General features: G+C 44.8%; 1 protein-coding gene across 1 annotated transcript in view; it reads right to left on the bottom strand.

The window, feature by feature from the left end:
• EXT1 (exostosin glycosyltransferase 1) overlaps window positions 1-21,570 on the bottom strand; it is a 289,810-nt gene that overhangs the window by 9,301 nt on the left and 258,939 nt on the right. The window contains exons 4-8 of the mRNA XM_077351615.1: window positions 14,992-15,111; window positions 10,933-11,065; window positions 9,544-9,662; window positions 7,381-7,476; window positions 5,324-5,413 (exon numbers count right to left, since the gene is read on the bottom strand). Of these exons, the coding sequence (XP_077207730.1) occupies window positions 5,324-5,413; window positions 7,381-7,476; window positions 9,544-9,662; window positions 10,933-11,065; window positions 14,992-15,111 (558 nt within the window). The remainder of the gene's footprint in view (window positions 1-5,323; window positions 5,414-7,380; window positions 7,477-9,543; window positions 9,663-10,932; window positions 11,066-14,991; window positions 15,112-21,570) is intronic.

The raw sequence follows: 21,570 nt of genomic DNA, 5'->3' as shown, positions 1-21,570 counted from the left end.
TTTCGGCCCACACCTTCAACCCACACAGGTTTCTAATAACCACCCACGTGCCTGTTCCTCCCAGCATGCAACATGGCATTTTGGCCTCTTACCTGGAGGAATTAAAAAAAGGCTTAATGCTCCATTTCATTATGAACGAAAAGGGCACAACCTTCATTAACGGCAAGAGGGGACGGAACAAAAGAAACCACCGGGAGGGCTTTTTGGGTTGTACCATTCAAAAATCCGAAAGCAGGAACCATTCGGAGACATATTACCTCGTGATTAAATCGGGCCAATCTTGGGCCAAACCCCACTGCTTTCAACTGATGAAATTGGAGAAGCGTTACAAGGCATCGCTCTTCCTCGTCACAGTTCTGGGTTCGGGTCTCTGCCCATCGTCAAGGGCGCCTTTCCCTTCCCCTCCCCACATTTCTGTGAACCTCTTGGTCACCATTCTTGTGTCAAATTCTATAAGGTAGGATGCTAGGGGGGAGGGACCAGCTTTCTTGTGCTCCAGAGCCACGAGGAATGAGCGGTATAGAAATACAAATCAATCAATCAATCAATCAAATGGCTAGCATATTCACAGAATCATAGAGTTGGGAGGGGCCATGCAAGCCATCTAGTCCAACCCCCTGCTCAATGCAGGATCTGCCCAAGGCATCCTGAAGCATCCAAGAAAAGTGTGTATCCAACCTTTGCTTGAAGACTGCCAGTGAGGGGGAGCTCCCCACCTCCTTAGGCAGCCTATTCCACTGCTGAACTACTCTGACTGTGAAATTTTTTTCCTGATATCTAGCCTATATCGTTGTACTTGAAGTTTAAACCCATTACTGTGTGTCCTCTCCTCTGCAGCCAATGGGAACAGCATCCTGCCCTCCTCCAAGTGACAACCTTTCAAATACTTAAAGAGGGCTATCATGTCCCCTCTCAACCTCCTTTTCTCCAGGCTGAACATTCCCAAGTCCCTCAACCTATCTTCATAGGGCTTGGTCCCTTACTGTGCCATATCAATAACAGCACCATCACCAGGGTGGGCTGGCCAGTCAACGTCCTGGGGAATGTCCTGGAGGGTGGCTGCCTCGGAAGGCAATGTGCTGCGAGCTGAGCCAAGGCCTAGCCGCTCTGCCTGTGCCATGGAACTCAGGGCCTTCTGCTGCTGTGATGATCTGGCTCAGCTCCCTGCTGCCACATTGTGGGAGGAGACAAGGACGGCACTGCTGGGCGGAGTGGGCCCTGCAGCACTGACCCGTAGTGCCCTTGAGCAGGGGTAGTCAACCTGTGGTCCTCCAGATGTCCATAGACTACAATTCCCATGAGCCCCTGCCAGCAAACGCTGGCAGGGGCTCATGGGAATTGTAGTCCATGGACATCTGGAGGACCACAGGTTGACTACCCCTGCCCTAGAGGTTCCTCAGCTTGGCTTGATCATCTCAGATCAGTTGTTTCAAAAATAATCAGGAGTCCAGAGACCAAGCCTTGGGGGGAAAGGCGGAGGGAGTCTGGAGAAGAGGAGGTTGAGGGCGACTTGATTGCTCTCTTTAAGGCAGTGGTTCTCAACCTCCCTAATGCCGCAACCGTTTAATAAAATTCTTTATGCTGTAGTGTCCCCCAACCATAAAATGATGCAAGTGATCTTTCACAGAAATCAAACCGAAACTGACCAATGGCGTGAAGATCCCTTGTTCATGATTGTATAGAAATTGTTTTTTTTCCGGGGTTTCTCAGTTCAGCTCTGCCTCTTGTCCCACCATGCTGATCTTGCTCTTTTCCGCTGCTCCAGACAGACAAATGCTCTATCTTGGTCAACTCTGCAAGGCTGTTGTGTGGATGGCGCCCACCCGGCCAAGCTGCTTGCCCTGCCACGACCCCTGTGAAAAGGTCCTTTGATCCCCAAAGGGGTCCTGACTCCCAGGTTGAGAACCACTGCTTTAAGGCTTTCACTTAGAGGAGGGCAGGAAATGGTTTCTGCTATCAGCGGAGGATAGGACTCGCAAGAATGGGTTTAAAACATGGGAGGAATGGTACCGGTTGGATATTAGCAAATGTTTTCCCCGCATTAAGAGTAGTTCAGCAGTGGATGGATGTCTAAGGAGATGGTGAGCTCTCCCACACGGGCAGTCTTCAAGCATCAGCTGGACAGAGACTTATCAGGGATGCCTTAGGCTGATCCTGCCTTGAGCAGGGAGTTGGGCTAGAGTAGGGGTAGTCAAACTGTGGCCCTCCAGATGCCCATGGACTACAATTCCCAGGAGCCCCCTGCCAGGAAATGCCAAAAGGATCTTTGATGCATTTGCACTGCTGGAAGCGCCATTTGGCTGGACAGGGCAACCACCCTCTTGAAAACAACAAGGGCTTTATCAAAAAAGCAACAGAGCTTGACAATGCTAAAGGGGAATTGTCCGTTTAAAGGAGAGGGTGCAGGGAGACAGGGAAGCGGCAGAGGAAGAGAAAAAGGAGAGCGCTAAAATCGAAAGAGACAATAAAGAGCCAAAGCTTTTCCACAGCTGCCATTAATAATGTATTTCCGATATATTGCACTGTTATATAAACGGTCGCCGGTTTCCCCTTCTCTTTGCGGGAAGAGGTGCTAAAAATCAATACTCATCCCAGTTGTAAAAATTGGTTTTCTACAGTGTGTGTTTTTTTTTCTCCCCCTTTGGCTTTTTCCTCGTGCACAATCTTGCTCTTGGCACAAAGGTTCTGAAGTCTCAAGTTTAAAGATTCCCCTTTACTTTAAAGAGAGATGGGCTTTCTCTCTCATCCACGGGAGGGAGAGACACAGAACTGAAATTCTGCCATCGGTGATGGAGCGCTGGCTTCACAAGCAGGGAGGCTGCGGCATAGAGGGTGGGGGAGGCACAAGGCCGCATTGGGTAGAGTTGGCTGTTAAAGAAAAAGGGCTGGAAAACACGCCAAGTTCTACCTGAAAAAAAATACAAATCCTGCAGTGTGCGTTTATTTGATAACTTTGGATCATGCATTCTGTTTGGAGAGGGCCTGTGGCTCAGTGGTAGAGCATCGGTCTGGCCAGCGCAAGGTCCCGGGTTCAATTTCTGGCATCTCCAGCTCAAAGAACCAGGCAGTAGGCGATGTGAAAGACATTTGCCTGAGACCCTGGGAAGCTGCTGCCAGCCTGAGTAGACAATACTGACCTCGACGAACCAAGAATCTGATTTGGTATAAGACAACTTTGTGTGTATGTTCATGGGTTGATCAACACACAATGGATGCAGGTCAAGCAGCTGGTGGTTAGAGTGTTGTGCTGGGGGGCTTGGGGTAAGACCGTGCATATAGTCCAGCAGGTGGCATTTGCCTAGCAGGTAGATTCAGGTGGGTAGCTGGGTTGGTCTGAAGCAGCAGAACAACATTTGAGTCCAGTGGCACCTTTAAGGCTGACAAAATTTTATCCTGGGTAGAAGTTTTCGTGTGCTTAGACCCAGAATAAGTCACTGCTGGTCTCAAAGGTGCCACTGGGCTCAAACTTTGCTTTGGCAGGGCTGTTTTAATTGTCGTCTTAAATATTTTTATCCTGCTTTCCCACTTAGCAGGGAAGCCAAGCAATTTCTACCACTGTTCTGTGGTGTTACAGGAGAAGACAAACCAGCCAATTGGTCAAGTTGGCTTTTCTTAAAAACAATCGGTATTTTTCCTTTCTGGTCTGTTGTATCCAGAAAAATCCAGGATTTCCAAAAAATTCCCAGATCCGAATACCATACCGGTTTTGGGATCCAGGATTTTTTGGAAATACCAAAAGTTTTTTTGAATCCAATAAACCTGAACCGAAATATACTGGGGTTTTTTGTACGCCCGTAATTGTGGGTGAGCAGTGTAGTAGCCAAGTTTTCAAATTATTCAGGATGGTGGCAACTATGGAAAATTATGAAGAGTTCCAAGAGGGTATCTCTAAATTGGGTGGGTGGGCAATAGTGTGGCAAATTAAGTGCAGGGTAAGTAATCACACAGACCGTTTATGCACTGGGAACTCCACTGCCCCAGCTCCTGTGCAGGAGCACAAATCGGGGGCAAATGGGGCACACCAGGCCAAATGCTCCCCCGTGTGGGTGCAGGAAGAGGTGGGGCAACCTGCCACGACTAAAACTCCAGCCTGCAGCCCGGCATGAAAACTCCAGTGCATAAACGGTCACACAGAGGCGTGTTAGAACAAAACAATCCTGATCCTAAATAGATGCTGATTGGTTTTGAGCCGGATAGGATGAAGATTGAAAAGGGTCTTGGGGTGAGAGCAGATGGCTCAAAGAAAACATCGACTCAGTGTGTGGCAGCCGTGAGAAAAGCAGATCGAATCCTTGGGTGTTATTAAGAAAGGATTTCAGAATGAATGCCAGTGCTGTAAAGCACTTGTACAGATTTATGACGAAGTCTCGACTGGAACGCTGTGAAGGGTTCTGATCATCCTGGCTCCAAAAAGTTATTACAGAACTGGAAAGAGTGCAGGAGACAGACACCAAGAAGATTGAGAGACATTATGGGGGATTATAAAATTGTGTGTCTGTGATGGGGAAGGCAGAGAAAGAGCACTTTTTGACTTGTCCCTAGACTAGAACTCGGGGGCAGTCGAGGACAGTTAAAGACAAACCACAGTAAGCAGTTCTTCACTCAGGAGGTAAATAAATTGCAAAATTCACCACCGGTGGATGTAGATCAGCCAGTGGCGTAGATCAGTGGTCCCCAACCTTTTTATCACCGGGGACCAGTCAACACTTGACAATTTTACTGAGGCCCGGTGGCTTCAGTTTCTTTCCTGTCAGCGCCCCTGACTTCCCGCCGCCAGCTGTGCAGCGCCATGCCGAGGGGGAGCCCCAGCCATGGCGGCCGCTGGAGAGCATCAAAGGTGAGCTAGCGGCAGAGTGGCAAGGCAGCCCCCAAGGCAGCTGCTGGGGAGGAGGATGAGGAGGAGCCGTGGCCCAGTACTGGTCCCCAGACCGGGGATTGGGGACCACTGGCGTAGATGGCTTTTAAAGGGGATTGGACTGATTCATGGAGGAGCCATGATGACTCAAGGGGGACCTCCGGGAATGCTGGTGCTGGGAGACGATTCCAGGGTGGGTTTGGCTTCTGAGTCCTCCGAAGCCCCTGCTCAAGCACTGTATAAGACACAATGCTGGATCAGATGGTGTGATCCACAGGGCAATTCTGACGTTCTTATGAAAGATACTGAAGAATACAGTAGCACATCAGTACCAGCGGTTGCTGAGATTTAAGTTCTTATTCCGCTTTCTGGCTCCCATGGTCCAGAGGTCACTGGTGAATTCCTGCACACTGGTAGTGTGAATTGGGCAAGACAGTGGCCAAAGCTGTAAGGAGAAAAAGGTTTTACCTCAGTGGTTGAAAGCACCGTATCCTCATCGAGGCTTAAAACCGCATCTGTGACAATGTTTTCGTAGGGTAGGAAACGGCTGCTCATGACCTGTGGGACAAGGCAAAGACAACTGATGAGAAGCTATTGAGACTTCTCCAAGGGTGACACCCCTAACCAATATGTCTTTTTAAGAAGGGAAGGGAACAACAACGAACCACACAGCTCTCCTAATATCTAACCCAGCCTTTCTCAAAATTTTTACCACTGAGAAATCCTTGAAACATTCTTCAGGCTTCGAGAAACCCCATAAGTAGCAGGATTGTGCAGAATCTGGTTGGGAAGCAGAGCTGTGCACATGCCCACCTGGGGCCCTTCCCTTTTTCATCCCCCTCCAGGCCCATCAGTGGCCATTTGGGGGGGGGGCAGCGGGTCAACATGACAGTATTGTTCATATCTCCTGATAAATGTTTAACAAATATGGAAATATATAAAACATTAATTAACTCCCATCGATTCAGGAAATCCTTCCAGGACCATCAAGAAACCCTGGGTATAAAAACCTGATCTAACCAAAGATGCGAAAAGGTCTGCTCACATGAACAACTAAAATCAGAGTCCAGTCGCACCTTTAAGACCAACAAAGATTTATTCAGGGCGTGAGCTTTCGAGTGCTTGCACTCGAAAGCTCACGCCCTGAATGAATCTTTGTTGGTCTGAAAGGTGCAACTGGACTCTGATTTTATTGTGCTACTTCAGACCAACACGGCTACCCTTTTGAATCTATCCACATGAACCACTGTTGAATTTTGTTGTGGTTTGATACAGGCTTGTTCCAGGTATTTCTTGACCTGAATGCTAAATGATCCATTAATTTTCTTCATGAAAACTGGCTTTGTGAAAGCCCTGGGGTTCAAACTCCCCTTCTATGCTTTCTTCAGACTGTACTGAATTTTGTCACAGCTGTCTCTTGGTTTATCTTTTATTTGTGTGTTTGCCTTTACAACAGGATTCCCCTCCCCTTGTTAGGTGTACATATTATATGGGGCTTATATGAGAAAGAAAAGCGAGAGACAGAGAGAGAGAAAAAGAAAAGGTACAGCATCATAATCAATAACCGTGTCACGTATTACACTGTGTACAGTGTTCTTCTTTCCCATCACAGAAGACGCCATTCTGCACCTTCATCCCAATGGAAGGATTTCTCTGCTCAATGCTAAATGTCGATTTCTACCTGCATTGCCAGCTTACAACCTTGGATAGAAGCAATTCATCTCTGAACGGCTCAGTTCCCTTTATAAGCAACAAAACAGCCTCATCACAAGAACCGGAAAAAAAAGTGGAGTACAAAATAAATGATGGCCAATTCTCAATTCCACAGTCCAAAAATCTGCACCGCACAGGTGCCTCGGTGAAGGATTCTGAAGGAGGCCCGTGTACCACTCAACAACCACACATGTACACATTACAGAATCTGCACATGTCACACAACTGTGACTTCCGTCTACTCATACTGCCAAGCGACTCTCCCTGGTCTCAAGCTGAGCTCCTTCCTATCACCAGAAGTGCTGGGGATTGAACCGGGACCTTCCACACACAAACCAGATGCTCCGCCACTGAGCTATGCCCTCTCCCCCAACCATAGGGTCTTATACAAAAGCCTCTTGTGGTGCAGAGTGGTAAGGCAGCCGTCTGAAAAACTTTGCCCATGAGGCTGGGAGTTCAATCCCAGCAGCCGGCTCAAGGTTGACTCAGCCTTCCATCCTTCCGAGGTCGGTAAAATGAGTACCCAGCTTGCTGCTGGGGGGTAAATGGTCATGACTGGGGAAGGCACTGGCAAACCACCCCGTATTGAGTCTGCCATGAAAACGCTGGAGGGCGTCACCCCAAGGGTCAGACATCACCCGGTGCTTGCACAGGGGATACCTTTACAAAAGTGGGAAGGGCTTGTTCCCTATGAAGGCATTGCAATTTTTTTTTCATTTGTCAATTTCCTTGGTGTTTTCCTGTTGGCTTGGAAACTGCCTTGCTCAAGGTGAGGCGAGACACCTCTAACTTAAAACAAGGTGGTCCCTTACCTTGGTCTCTCCTTCGATGACAATGACAGGCACAGCAGTGGCAGGCCAACGGTGCTTGGCGGGGAGGGGTTTATCACAATTCCATAAGACAATGATCTGAAAGGAAAAAAAACAGCAGACTCCTCAGGCCTGGCAAACCAACATACAGAAAGATCTTGGGCTGAGCTTCTGGGTACCCATATTATTCTGCCTGTAGTGGTAGAAAAGAACAAGAGTCCGGTAGCATCTTAAAGGCTAGCAAAACCTGTGGCAGGTATGCACTTTTGGGAGTATCTGAAGACGTGAGCAGTGACTTATCAATCCTGCCACAAATTTTGTTAGTCTTTTAGGTGCTGCTGGACTTTTGCTGTGTTCTCCTGCTACAGGATGTTGTGTTTGTTTAGGAGATTTCTAGGTCCCGAGAACCGCAAGAGGTAACTCGCATGGTCAAAAAACAAACAAGCATCAAATCATAAAAAACCACAACTATCAGAACAATCAAAACTAAACCATTAAAACATTCAGAAGCAAAACAACAAAAACGGCTTTAAAATGGCACCTTGCAGCTAAATACTCGGTTTAAAAGGTTTTGGCCTGCTGCTGGGTGAGCCTCAAGGGGGAGAGCATTCCAAAACCACCGAAAAAGCCCTCTCTCCGGTTGCTACCAGCCTCACCTCTGCAGCTGGGGGCTATGAGCACAGGACTAGGGAGGACCTTGCAGGTGGAGAGCCAAATTCTTTTTATGGAAAAGGAATGCAAGTAATTTTACTTTACTTTCATCCTTCTGACTACAAGACAAAAAAAAAAGAGAGTCTGTAACAGGGGCCTGCAACATCGGTGCCATGGCACCCAAGTATTTTTAAAAAGTGGGTGTTGGAGGTTGGGTGGCTATGCCACCACAACACAAGGGTCTTTGTGGTATGACTGAAGGTAAGGTGTTGCAGCCATTTTGTGTCAGAATCCCAAAGTTGCCCAAAGGCTCAAAAAGTTTGAGGACCCCTGGTCTCTGTATAGCATCTGGAAGGCTCTCGTGAGTTTAATTTGGAGGAGGCAAGCCTTTCCGCCCTCAATTCACTGGTAATGCAGGAATCTCTGCAGTCTGTGACTCTGTGGGAGTTCAGACTCCAGTACGAGACAGTTTCCCGCTTCCTAAGAGTCTGTGCTCAAAGTTGCTAGTCCTTAGGGTTACAGAACTATAAGTGAGCATGCATTATTAGACAGACTGTGAGAGGGAGGGCAGAAAGGGATGGGCCAGGACTCTGGTCTTGTGGCCCTTTCTTATATGTCCAGGGTACTCCTGATGGCCACTTTGGGGCCAGGAACAAATTCTTCTCCAGGACAGATTGGGCCAGGGATCCTGGAACTTTTAAAATTATCTCTGGTCCAAGAGCAAAGGTCATTGCTGGTGTGGGGAGGTAGCTGTGAATTTACTGCATTATGGAGGGGTTGGGCTGGATGACCATTGGGAGCCCTTCCAGCTCTGTTTTTCTATGAGCACCCCCTGCTTGGACCTCTGAAAACGGAGAGGTGACTCAATCAGATTTCTAGCAATTAAGAGGAAGAGCCTCAGAATTCCACAAGTCTCCTTGCTCCACCCCACGACTGCTTAAACAGCACTGTAGGTTTTATTATTGTTATTCAAAACAAAAGCATACCAAATTGTTCAATGTGAATAGTATTTACAGATCACAGAATCCATACATTTCAATGTTAAGAATTCAGATAGTATGTTTGGGCATAGAATTTTTGGAAGTGCCATGCGTACTCAGCCTTGATTTATATGGCTTGTGCACCAATTAAAAAAAATAACAATTCTGAACTAGACCGTTAGCTGGGCTGAAAGCCAACCACCGTCCCTTGGCGCATATTGGTCATGTTGCAGGCATGCTCTTGGTTGCACTCCTCCCAGAACCCCTCCTACATAACCATTATTCATCCCACGATGGATCAGCGCTTACTGGATTTTACCCTCTGGTGGTAAAGTCAATCAGCATCCCTTTGCAGACGTAAAACAAATGACATTTTGACTCTTTTAATAAAGTCTGGGAACTGAGAGCTGGCCAACATCTATCTCTGTTAAACAAGAGGTATACGTCAAACGGGATGATTAAGGCATGATTATGCCCGCCTGCCATCATGGACTATGCCCGGCCAAATGTCTGGAAGCGGGGCCTCATTTCTCACCTGAGCGCAGTACTGGGATTTGGCAACAGCAACCAGGAGTTTCAGCACGGGTTGAGATTGGGAAACTAAAGGAGTAACTGCATGGATAACGGCGGTGAATTTGGATGGGGACTTGACACCTGCATAGGGAAAACAAAACCTTAATATAAGGACATCCGTCGGCCTGGATACAAAGGAGTTGATGGCATTTAGGATAAGAACATTTCCGATGACTTCACTGCAGGGTTTGGGTGCTGGAGCCCCCTGAAATGGTTCGTTCTGTGCATTTCAACTCTACTTGAGAGATGTATTGTAAGACTATATCCTTCTGTTCCCCTATGTTCTATGTAAACTGCCCTGAGACGCAAGAGAGGGCGGTATATAAATATAAGAAATGAAATGAAATAAATAAAAATTTAAATGTGGAATTCGTTACCAGAGGCTATAGTGATAGCCGTAGGCAAAGAAAGCTTTAAAAGGGTTAAAGATAGATTCATGGAGGATAGGTCCATCAGTGGTTTCTATAGGTGTGCTGAAAAACTTAGTGTTTTTCAGGTTTTTGTATATTTATTTTATTCATTCAATTAAAAAAATATATAAGTTTTGTCCAATATTGCAGAATTGCAATTATATTCGAATTTGGTAAATATTCGGGAATGACAAAAGAAAACTGGTATTTTCTGATATTCTTGAATCCCAAAACCGGTATGATATTTGGATTTGGTAATTATTCGGGGATGACTTTTTTCTGCTCCATGAGTCCAAGGTATTTAAAGAGACCGAGATCCCTTTAAATGCTGTAGACTCAGACTACCTGAAGCCATGATTTAAATGCTTTCTCCACTACAAACCACAAAGGGGCAACTTGGAGTGAACGCTATCCAAAGGCATTTAAAGGGATTTTGATCCCTTTAAATGCCTTTACCCTGGCTATCGAATGATCCTGAAAAATCCAGAATATTTTTGGGGATTTTTAGGCCATTTTGGTAGCCTGTAAAATAGCAAAAACCAAACAACAGCAACAAATAAACCCTCACAAAGCCTCAGGTAAATGAATACCAAAAGTACCCTGTTAAGGGATGTGAGTGTCCTGCGTAGTGCAGGGGGTTGGACTAGATGACCCTTGAGGTCACTTCCAACTCTATTATTCTATGATTCTAAGGTATTTTCTAGGTTCAAGTTAGCTGAATGCACATATAAGGCTGAGAAGGGAAGGAAGGCCATGGATGGGGGAAGGAAGGCCATGGATGAGTGGGGGTGGAATTACACTGCTTGGGGAAAGAAGAAGGCTGACTCCCAATTTGCTAATCACATGTTGATCAGGAGCCAATGTAATGGGCCACCACTGATACGTCCCAGAGAATTTCCAGCATCCCAGCTTTTGAGGTCAACAACACAAAACCACCTTACCTAGATTAGCATAATAGTACGGAAAATCTCCTAGATATGATGAATACTGTGGCAGTACAAATAACCCTCCGGGGTGTGAATTCCATATTAAGCTGTTGCGTGATATGTGCTTAAAGATTCTGTCTTGAATAATCTGGGGAAAAAGGAAGCAATAAAAACTATTTTAAGCAGGTCTTTTGTGAAAAGCAGGAGACGGTTCAGTGCTTGCTGAAACAGCAGTCGCTGTGGCTTTGGTAAAAGCCAAAAAGAGTCAGATTATTTAGAAATCTTTTTTTTTTAAACAAACACAAACAAACAAACAAGAGGATGCTGAACTTGTATCCTTCGGCACATTCCTGTGGGTTAGAAGCCGCCCATAATGGTATTCAAAGTACCTCATTAGCCACTGCTGGCAACTCCACAACTTATTAGATTCTGAGTTTCAAGTTAAAGTTTTGACTTTTCAGAATGGCATGTCAGTTTACCTGGCTGATTAAGCCATTCGGCATTTTTGACCAGCCATAGCCTTCTTAAAATAATTAAGCTGGTGATAAGATTTTTGTACGAGGACGGTTAGCTCTGGGGTGGCTGGGTAACAATGACTTTAACCTCTGCCCCTCTTCCTATCCACATACAAACAAACAAAATACACACACAGAGATGAAGATACAGCCAAGTAGGGGAAAAAATAAAGATCGTGCTACACTATTGGCTCAAGGAAAGCCTTTCCTAAAATCATGGGAAATATGCGGCCAAGAAAAAAACACAGCTTGCAGTGCTCGGCACAAGATTCACAACCATGAGAATCTCCCCTCTCTCCAAGTTTCTAGTCCTCATGGATGCTAAATTTTACCTGACATTCTGCAGCCAATGGCTGGGGACAGATCATTATCCAGGAGTAACTTTTCATTAGGTTTCTAGTAAGATCCGAGTTAAAGTTCTTTCAAGGGAGCCCTCATCTTGTTATACTAATTTTATACGACACGATAACATTTATTGTATATAGCCAAAGCACAATTAAAACAGAATTTATTCTGATACATTGGTTTTCTCATTGTTTTTATGTATTAACTGGAGAAATATGTGTTTTTTTAAAAAATTGGCCATATACAAAAAATAAATATCTATCAGGTTTCTAGTAATCAAAGCTGCCTGTAAAAGGACCGTCTGTTCTCACCCAGCTGCTGTCTTCTGGTTGCCAGCTGGTAGCTATTCCCTCACTTAGGGCCTTTCCACACATGCTGAATAACCACCTTCAGTCCACCTTTACTGGGTGGAAACGGCAAAATCCACTTGCCAATGACTGCTAAAGTACCTTGAAGGTGGGCTGAGAGTGCATTCAGGGATGACTACTTGGTGTTAGCTCCCATTCCAAGAAAGGTAAGAGAGGCACCATCTCCAGAAGTTCTCAGGAGGGGCTCCAAGGATAATCTGTTTTCCAGGGCTTTTAATGGGGCACAAGCCCGATATGTGGGATTTAATTGTAATTATAGTATTTTTGCTTGAATGTGTAAGTGGCCCCAAAGCAACTGGAAATGCAGAGCATTAAAAAAATTCACACATAAAACACACAACGAATGGCACGTGATCGGCTGCCAGCTGATGCAAAAGCCCCCGTGCCCACTTTTTCCAGCTCAGAAAAAGCAACAAAAAAGCAACAGTAAAAAGTAGTCATGTTAACTGAGTTGTAACTGCAGAAAGGTAAATTTTCCCAGTATGTTGCATGGTTTCTTGACAGAAATATAGCAACACACAAACATACGGTTCAGTTTAGTCTTTAAGCAGGCTTCATTTATATGCATCTCCAGCAGCAGGTCAAGAGGGCAAATCATACTGATCTGGTTCTTTTATGGGCCTGGGAATTTAAGTGTTAAACCAAATGTGAACTACTGGCTGTTCTAGTCAAGAAAATACCACCTGCTGCCTCTGAAACCAGAACTGAGAATATATAGGAAAGTTCAAAAGGGAACAAGTATATGGCTCCTCAAAGGACCATAGAAAGCAAAGGGGAAATTGCTACATGCTTTGCTAAATACAGATTTTGTGTCTTAAGAGAATGATATATTTTTTAAAAACAGCTCCGCTGAAAATTGTCTCTTTTTAAAAGCGCATTTCCGCCTCAAAGGCTGCCATGTAGGTTTGCCACCGTGAACACAAAGATTATTGGAAATGCAAATAACTGTACTAAATAATAAATTAAAATGACAATGATAAAACTCATCAAAGTCACAGATTAAAAACTCTTAAAAACCAATAATAAAAGAAGAGTTGTTTTTTTATACCCCGCTTTTCACTGCCAGAAGAAGTTGCAAAGGAGCTTACCATTGCCTTCCCCTCCTCTCCCCACAACAGACACCCTGTGAGGTAGGTGGGGCTGAGAGAGCTCTGATAGGGTTACTTTGTGAGAACAGAACTACTTGGACTGTATCTTGCCCAAGGTCACCATGCCTTTGGGCCCATCTCCTCTCTGCAGGTATGCCTCTCACCCCTGCCAGCTCCGCGGCTCTGCGGAGCTGACAGGGTGTCCCCCTATCCCCACTATGGTGCAGTGGGGGCCCCATGCCCCCAATCCCCACACCACTTTGAAGCGCTCCCAACCTCGCGTTCTGTGCGTGGGGCTGTTGTGCTGAGGTAACCAGCTTGCACCGGTGAAGCTCCGCCCCCATGCATACACGGGGGACGGCGGGGCTTTGTGCCCCACCGCAACGGCATGGTGGCAACCCGGTGTAGCTGCCTAATGGGTCAGGGTGTCTGTTGCGGGGAGAGAAAAGGGAAGGTGATTATAAAGCTGCTTTGAGACTCCTTCTGATAAAGAAAAGCAGCATTTAAAAACCACCTCTTCTTCCTCTTAAATTTTAAAACTTTTTCCCTACTATTTTTCTCTCTCGTACCATTGTTAGAAGGTTTTCCTTGATTCAACAAGTAGCTTTTTGTATTATTTCTTTTATTAACCTATTGGGGGGGGGGAGCTTAAACCCTCAACCCTCCCCCTTGTGTACGGCCTTAATTTAAACATATAGTATATGCGTGTTGTAGAAAGAAGCAAGAGTTCTTCTAAATACATCTCCTTACACTGGGTGCGTGTGTGAAAAGGGGGGGTGCAGTGTCAATGCCGTTACCTGCAAATAAGGTGTTACAACTTGAAGTCTGCCTCAGGCACACATCCTTGTTAAAGCAAACCCAACCCTCCTTTCTCACCAGTAGCATGAACCATGGTTTCAGCCAACCATCGTTCCCTCAAAAACAAAAAAACAAAAACAGAATTTGAGACACGTTTGTAAACTGTGATAAATGAGGGAACATGGCAGCATTATAACCATAGTGTGGTTATGAGCACTAATGTTAATACCAGAAAGGAGGAGGTCAGGAATTTGCTCCAGAAGTTGGAACCTACCTAGATAAGGAAGAAGTGGGGTGGGAGAGAGGATGGACCTTCCCTCAAAAGACGGTTTTAGATCTGCAACTATGATTTGTAGATGATATCACAAGACCCTCTGTGTGTGTCTGTTTTAGCCACAGCTCTATGGAAAGACTTTTGAAAAATGTGGTAATTCGTCCCATTTCACATCAGGTTTTGTCGCTGGATCTTCTGTCATCATCTCCTTGAATCTAAAATAGCTTCTGCCCTGAGTGTTTTCCCCACAGACCCTTCTGGGCTTTCAAATTGCCTTGGGGTAAAAAAGAAAACGCCTGCCTGAAATGAGGGGGTTTTTTTTGTTTGACAAAATGGAGTTTTCAGAAAGCGATTCGTCCAAGGAAGATTCCTTAAACCAACTTATTTACCAGAAATGACAAGAATACCAATCATTCCGCTGTAAATCCCATAAAAGCTACTCTTCCACATGAGGCAACATCTCCCTGCAAGCTAGACAGGGTTCCCCATCTGTCACTTTTACTTTGCCCTGATCCCAATAATGAAGAACATATTTCCCAAGGAGATAATACTTATCAACACTCTGAAAGCCTTTCTTTCCCACTCTCCCCACCCCACTTTAGGAGACATGTCAACATGACCTAAAAGCCCAAGGTGCACAATGAACAACCCAACACCCTGCCGAATATCAGAGAATATTTACTCACCTCTAGTGTGGTCAATACAATCTTCTCCACTGAAGAAAAATAAGCCTCCCACAAGAACTGTGTCTGCTGTCTAAGTGCTAGGATTTTATCCTGATGGATAGACCTGATTGTAGAAGGGATCTGTAATACAATGTTAAGACAATTCAGGCGCGGTAGGAAAACACTGCCGACGGAGCACATTAAAGACACTTCTGGGGGCTCTTCCAGATGATCTGTTTACAACTCAATCAGTTTAGGTTTTATAGATCCGCGCGTCATGCATTTGGCTCTCAATTTGCGGCACAATAACCACCCTGTTCCGATGACGGCGGCAGTAATAGCAGTAATTGGAAATCCGAATTAAACAGGTTGCTCATTAATCCTGGAGTTCTACCCCATTGTTGACTGGAGCGCCGGTGTCCCCTGCCGTCCCCCCCCCCCCAAATGACACTTTTCCAGAATGAGAGAATATGGTCAGGGGACAATTTTCACAAGACCTCTTGGCCAAGGGTAGCCCCACTTTTCCATGGTAGACAGAGAGTTATAGAACATTCTCAGAAGATCCCTCAAGATTTCCCTTCCAAACATTCTGGGGGCAAAAACTGGAGACATTTTCATTCACATCATCTTTTTAATTGATGTTAGGCCCTGTTTTCTGGTCTTGTACAACTGCTGATGAGCACATGGGGTTGTCTCCTTGGTCCATCAAGGTCAGCATTGTCCACTCAGAAGGGCAGTAGCTCACCCAGGTCTCAGGCTAAGGTCTTTCCCATCACTGACTGCTGATCCATTCACCTTGGAGATGCCAGGGACTTTCTGAATGTCAACGTGATGCTTTACCACTAACTCACAGTGGTGAGGGCGGTCTAGCTATTTGTTTATTGCAGTTCTGCCTTCTTGAGGCTTACAAAGCTTAAGGATATTGGACAGACATAGCTCAGAATGATCAGCACAAACTCATTTTAATCCACAGTACATCTTGGCCTCCTTTCAGCAGGATGCCAGATTGGGCCAGGAGGAGATGAAGGTAGGTTGTCACCTATTGGGAGGTCAAAGGGCGATTTCTGGATTTATTGGCTATGTCTGAGAGTTTATAGATTTCCTGCAAAGAACGCTGGGGCACGAGTTATTTATTCATGTTTCTTCCAGCACATTAAAAGGTAGGAAGTTCCTGCCCCAAGGGAGCTTAAAACATAATAGTAATAGTAATAGTAATAGTAATAGTAATAGTAATAGTAATAATATAACGGAGCGGCCTCAGACCAACAGAACTACTCACCTGAGTCTACCTGCTAGGCAAAGAAACAGTAACTAACCCAGGCTTTCTCAGCGGCCCTGTAAGAGTTTCCTGAATGGGTGGGAGTTAATTATTCTAAATATTTTTTTAACATTTGTTAAACATTTATTGGGTGGTATGACCATATATGGTCATGTCAACCTGTTCTCCCCCCAAAAATGGACAATGGTGGGCCTGGAGGAGGTGGGAAGGGGAGGGGCCCCAGGTGGGCATGTGCACACTATGCCTCCCAATCATATTCTACATAATTGCACCACTTCTGGGGTTTCTCAAAGCCTGAAAAATGTTTCAGGGATTTCTCAATGTTAAAAAAGTTGAGAAAGGTTGAGTTACACCATAAATGACCAGAAGTCCAGATTATGCTTAGTAAACTTAACACACACTGGTGGAGCATTCCCCACAAAGCTCATGCAAGACCATGGTTGGTTAAGCCCTGGGACTAGACAACACTTAGGAACATGTATCCTCTATGACACAACTTGGCCAATGCTCTTCTTCTTGATCTCCTCCCTAGAGCCTAGACCTCCATCGAAACAGTAAAATCTACCCCATTCTTTCTCTGCATTCCCTTGGTTTAGGAGAAGGAGCAAATTTACTTGGACGAGACATCTCATTTCTCAACAGACGGCCGCATTCTTCCTAAGCTTTTCATATATTCATATATTTCCCCCCTCCATCTAATTATGCACAAGTCACCTACCTCTGTTTGTTTTTGATTCCTGCCATTTTGAATTTTTCCACTTGGATATTCGATTAAGCCCAGCAATTTGCCTTTTCTCTCATTCATCGTCTAGTATGTCAGGGAGGGGAAGAAACCCATCCCCAATAAAATATTCTTAATTAGAATACATCTGCTCTGCGCATAGCCTTACAGCGTTCTGAAAAACAGCTTGACAGCCATGATCTCCTTATGCCAGGCACATACTTTTAATATATGCTCTGCGTGAAGTTCAGCGAGAAAGCCAATTTGAAGCATTAAGCTATTCTAAGTAAGATGGCTTTACGTGCCGCCAAAGGGTATCGTGACTGACAAGAGATTAAGTCAAGGGTCCCAAAGGAAGCGGCAAAGGGAATGTGGAAGATACTATGCCCCCCATCAACTTAAAGGAGATGTACAGCCAGATATGTGCAACGCTGTAGTAGTCGCATCTTAATCTTCTTCTCAGAGGTAACCCACTCAACATGATGGCTTAGCAAATGTTCTGTTCTCTCAAACTTGGAGCCTGCTAGCCATGTATTCAGTTCATGCGGGTCACTGGAATGGTTCACAAGATGGTATTTCAGATTCATAAGCCAGACCCATAAGCACCTAGTTTGTCCAGACAGAAAATACACAGCAAGCTGTGGCCTAATGCACTTCAAGAAGACCCACACCCCTCCACTGAAAATTGGCAGGAGAAGCTCTAGGAATGATAGTAACTAACTTTCAGATTGGAATTTACAGCATAGTGTAGTGGTTCAAATATCAGACTAGGATTCAGGAGACCCAGGTTCAACCCCCCTCCCCCACTGAAATCTCATTGAGTGACCTTAGCTCTACAGAACAGGAACAATCCATTGGACCAAGCCCAGAGAAATTCTTCTCTGTTGAGTTCAAGAAGACACGAAGGACAAAACTCTTTTGCAGCACCTTTCATAAACGGGCAAGAAGACTTTTGAGGTGCATTTATTGTTGACTCTACCTTGGGTCCTATTGAACAATGGGTTCAATAAGGCACAGAGATACTCATGTCCAAAAGATCACCTTTTTTATTCATCACCAACAATTGAACAACTAAACAGCCCACCATCTGAGCTTATACACAGTTGAGGGGTTCTCACCAAGCCTGTGATTGCCCCTAAGTGCAATCCCCTCATTGGACAAAACAGACAACCAATAGCAGGCTGGATCCTGTGCATCAGTAATGGGAATTCATTCCTGATGCCTGACGTGGATCCTCCGCTCCCGGACTCTGCCAATACACATACACAACAGGTCCCTGAACTAAATGTGATAGCTTTATGCAGATTTATTGACTTATATATAATGCAGATTGTATTTCAGATGGTCTTTTGTTTGGGCACACAGAGAGCTGCCTTAGCTTGGTACCTATCTAGAACTTCCATGGCGGAGGTGGGTCATGACAGTTTTCGCCGATTTCCCCCCTCTTGTGGCAGCCTCTGAAATGCAGCTCCTGGAGGCAGGGCATCCTTAGAGGTAGCTGAGGGTGGGATCAGAGGTTTCCCGCAGAAGTAGGAATAAGTGAAAATGGCCCAACTCTAACTTCTGTAAATTCTAGGTCGGGTGCAAGGTCATCTAAGATTTAAGTGGTATAAAATATTTTTAAGAAATAAGGTTTCCTCCTGAATTATAATTGCCAGTGGTTGAATTCCATGTGGTTCTCAGGACTCAGGGATAACTACAGAAAACATTGTTCTATTCAAAGTTACATAGGAATCAACCCAGAATATTCCGAATGCGCGTTTTATTATCTAAATAGTTCTGACCAACACTCTGTAAAGTGGGGTAGTGGTGGTGGAAAATGTGCAGATGACAGGCTCAACTATGGCCATTCATGACAGAACTGAAATTTCAACCAGGACCTTCCTAGTTATCGGCTCAGTATTTTAACCAAGTTTGCCACATCAGTGGATCCAACACGGCTTTCTCTTTTGTTCTTAGGTACATTTGGGGGAAATGATGGTAAACATTATTTTAAAACACCTTCTTCCCAGGGCTGATCATGACAGCACATCTAATATTCTAATAATAACCTTAAATAGGCTGGACAAGATAATTAAAAATCAAATTGTACCTCTGTTGAAGGCAAAAATATATGTTGAAAAAATATATAAAAATTGAATAAATAATAATAATCTGGTGAATATATGCAGAATATTTACAGCAGCATTTTTAGACAGCTGTTCCCCAATATTTACATCTTACTGCAATAGATGAATGCTCCCCCCCCTTTCATTAAGTTTGCTGAACTTTTTGAGGTGTCTTCCAACAAGTAAAACAAAAAAGGAGATGAAGCTCATCTCAGGCATCAGACAGAGCAAGCTACACAACTAGTAGGAGAAGATTAAATTTTCTTTTTAGTGTCTTTCTGTACACTGGCTCATTTTTTAACAGATGGGGACTGAAACTAGAGCTTCTATTTTTAAGCCATCCTTGGCTATTTGCTATTAATCTTCCTGCCCTAGATGTGGAGTGTAGAAAAAATGATCAATTGACGCTGATCTGCCACAAATACACTAAAAAAATATTAGAACGAGATGACGTTTTAATAGCAGGCCATTTGTGTAATACGGAGGAAGAGGGGAAGGCAGACGAGTGGCGCATTTTCTTTTTTTAAGGCGGGACGGGCACAGCTAAGCTCTCCTGGATCTCGAGCCGCCGCAACAGTGACGAGAATATGTAAATAAAAACATCCCAGCTCGGTCTAGAAAGGGAAATGAGAAACTGCAACACAACAACAAAAAAACACAAAAACATTTCCCAGAGCAGACACTTGGGCTCTGCGCCAGCTCTTTAAAAACCACTGTTAATAATGGGGTAGTAGCTACTCAAGCAAGGAAGCAGCTGTGAAGGGAATCAATTGTGCGTTACAGGAAGGAGGACAAAGATCGGCACATTAAGTTAGCAGTGGGGGTGGGGAAGAGATGGGGAACTTTATGCAAAAATTCCACCACTGCTGCCAGGAATCCCCAGACGTGTCTGTGGACACAGATGGGCTGGTAACATTCAGAGGGGGACTCCTCTAAGGCAGGGGCAGTCAACCTGTGGTCCTCCAGATGTCCATGGACTACAATTCCCATGAGCCCCTGCCAGCATTTGCATCTGGAGGACCACAGGTTGACTACCCCTGCTCTAAGGCACTCGACATATGGCTGGATTTGGTGGTGGCAGAAAGTGCCTTTGAGTCCCAGCCAACTTAGGATGACCCCCCCCTCCTTATGGCTTAGGGTTTTCAAGGCAAACCTGTAGGGTTTTCAAGGCAAGATGGCTTGCCACTGCCTCCCTCTGTGTAGTAACCGTGGCTTTCCTTAGAAACCTCCTGTCCAAAAACTAACCAGGGCCAACCCTGACTAGCTCCTCCACCAGGCATTCCCCTGAGACCGACCAACCCAATAACATCCACAGGTCCCCCCTCAGATACCTCCTCCATGGCCTACACCAGCCTGACTTCTCTGGGGGGTTATCCAAGTTGTTTCTGTTATATTATTGTTGATCAAATTCACTGATATTATGTTCATTTAAAACACTGTTGGATTATTGTTGATGTTATTTTGACTTCTGTTCTACCCTTAGGTTGTTTCATATAATACCCCACAATGTTGTGTGTAAACCACCCTGAGCTGAATGGGAAGGTGGTATTAAAATCTAACAATTAATAAATAAAATAAATAAAATTGGAGTAGGGTGGGCCATCCAGCTCATGGCAAAAAGGGTCAGGGGAATGCATTTATTTGGAAAATTTCTATGCTTCTCTCTCACGAGAACCTGTGCCAGGCGCCTTGGAAAGGAACACACAGTGCAAATATAAATCATAAAAAGTCGTTCACAATTAAACCCCCATGACTAACAAACCTAGCATTAAAAACCCTGCCAAGGACATAAAAATTGCAAAAGACAGCTTTAAAAGGGGTTTCGGAGAACAGTATAAAATACAGTCCATAATTAACAACAACAGCATCACCCAGAATCAATAAGGTTTAAAACCTTTATATCAAAATTAAGCACCACGGTGGTTCAGGCAAATGCCCTCTTAAAAGGCTTTTTCCTACCCTGTTTTGAAAAAGCAGCAAACCCATTGCCTCTCTTATTTATTTAATTCATTCCTTTCTACCTTGCCTTTCTCTCCTATGGGGACCCAAAGTGGTTTATGTCATTTCTCCTGTCCTTCATTTTATCTTCACAGTAGCCCTGTGAGGTAGACTAGACTGTGAAAATGTGCCTGGCTCAAGGTCACCCTGCAGGTTTCCATGGCACGCACGGGGATTCAAATTCAATACCTTTATTGGCATATATAGAAGAGAATAAAAGTTTAATCCATACAAGAGAGAAAGCCATCAAAATTCACTCAAGAGGAGTTATCATGAAGCGTGAATAGGGACAGATGCAGAAACCTGGCAAAGATTTTGGTCATCTGAGGGTGGGGATCTTGCAGAAAGTAACTTCTTGGTGTTGTGGGAGCCATCACTTGTCATTCATGGTTTCAGGAGACGTTCTCTGTGGTGTTTATGTCACTCGCAAGACAACAGAACATGCACAATGGATTCTGGTTTTTTTTTTAGCTGAGCAGGTGCAGAGACTCTCC

This window comes from Paroedura picta, chromosome 9 (assembly GCF_049243985.1).
Source record: "Paroedura picta isolate Pp20150507F chromosome 9, Ppicta_v3.0, whole genome shotgun sequence".
Taxonomy (NCBI): Eukaryota; Metazoa; Chordata; class Lepidosauria; order Squamata; family Gekkonidae; genus Paroedura; species Paroedura picta.
The sequence above is the reverse complement of the archived record's forward strand: the minus strand, read 5'-3'. Positions and strand labels throughout refer to the sequence as shown.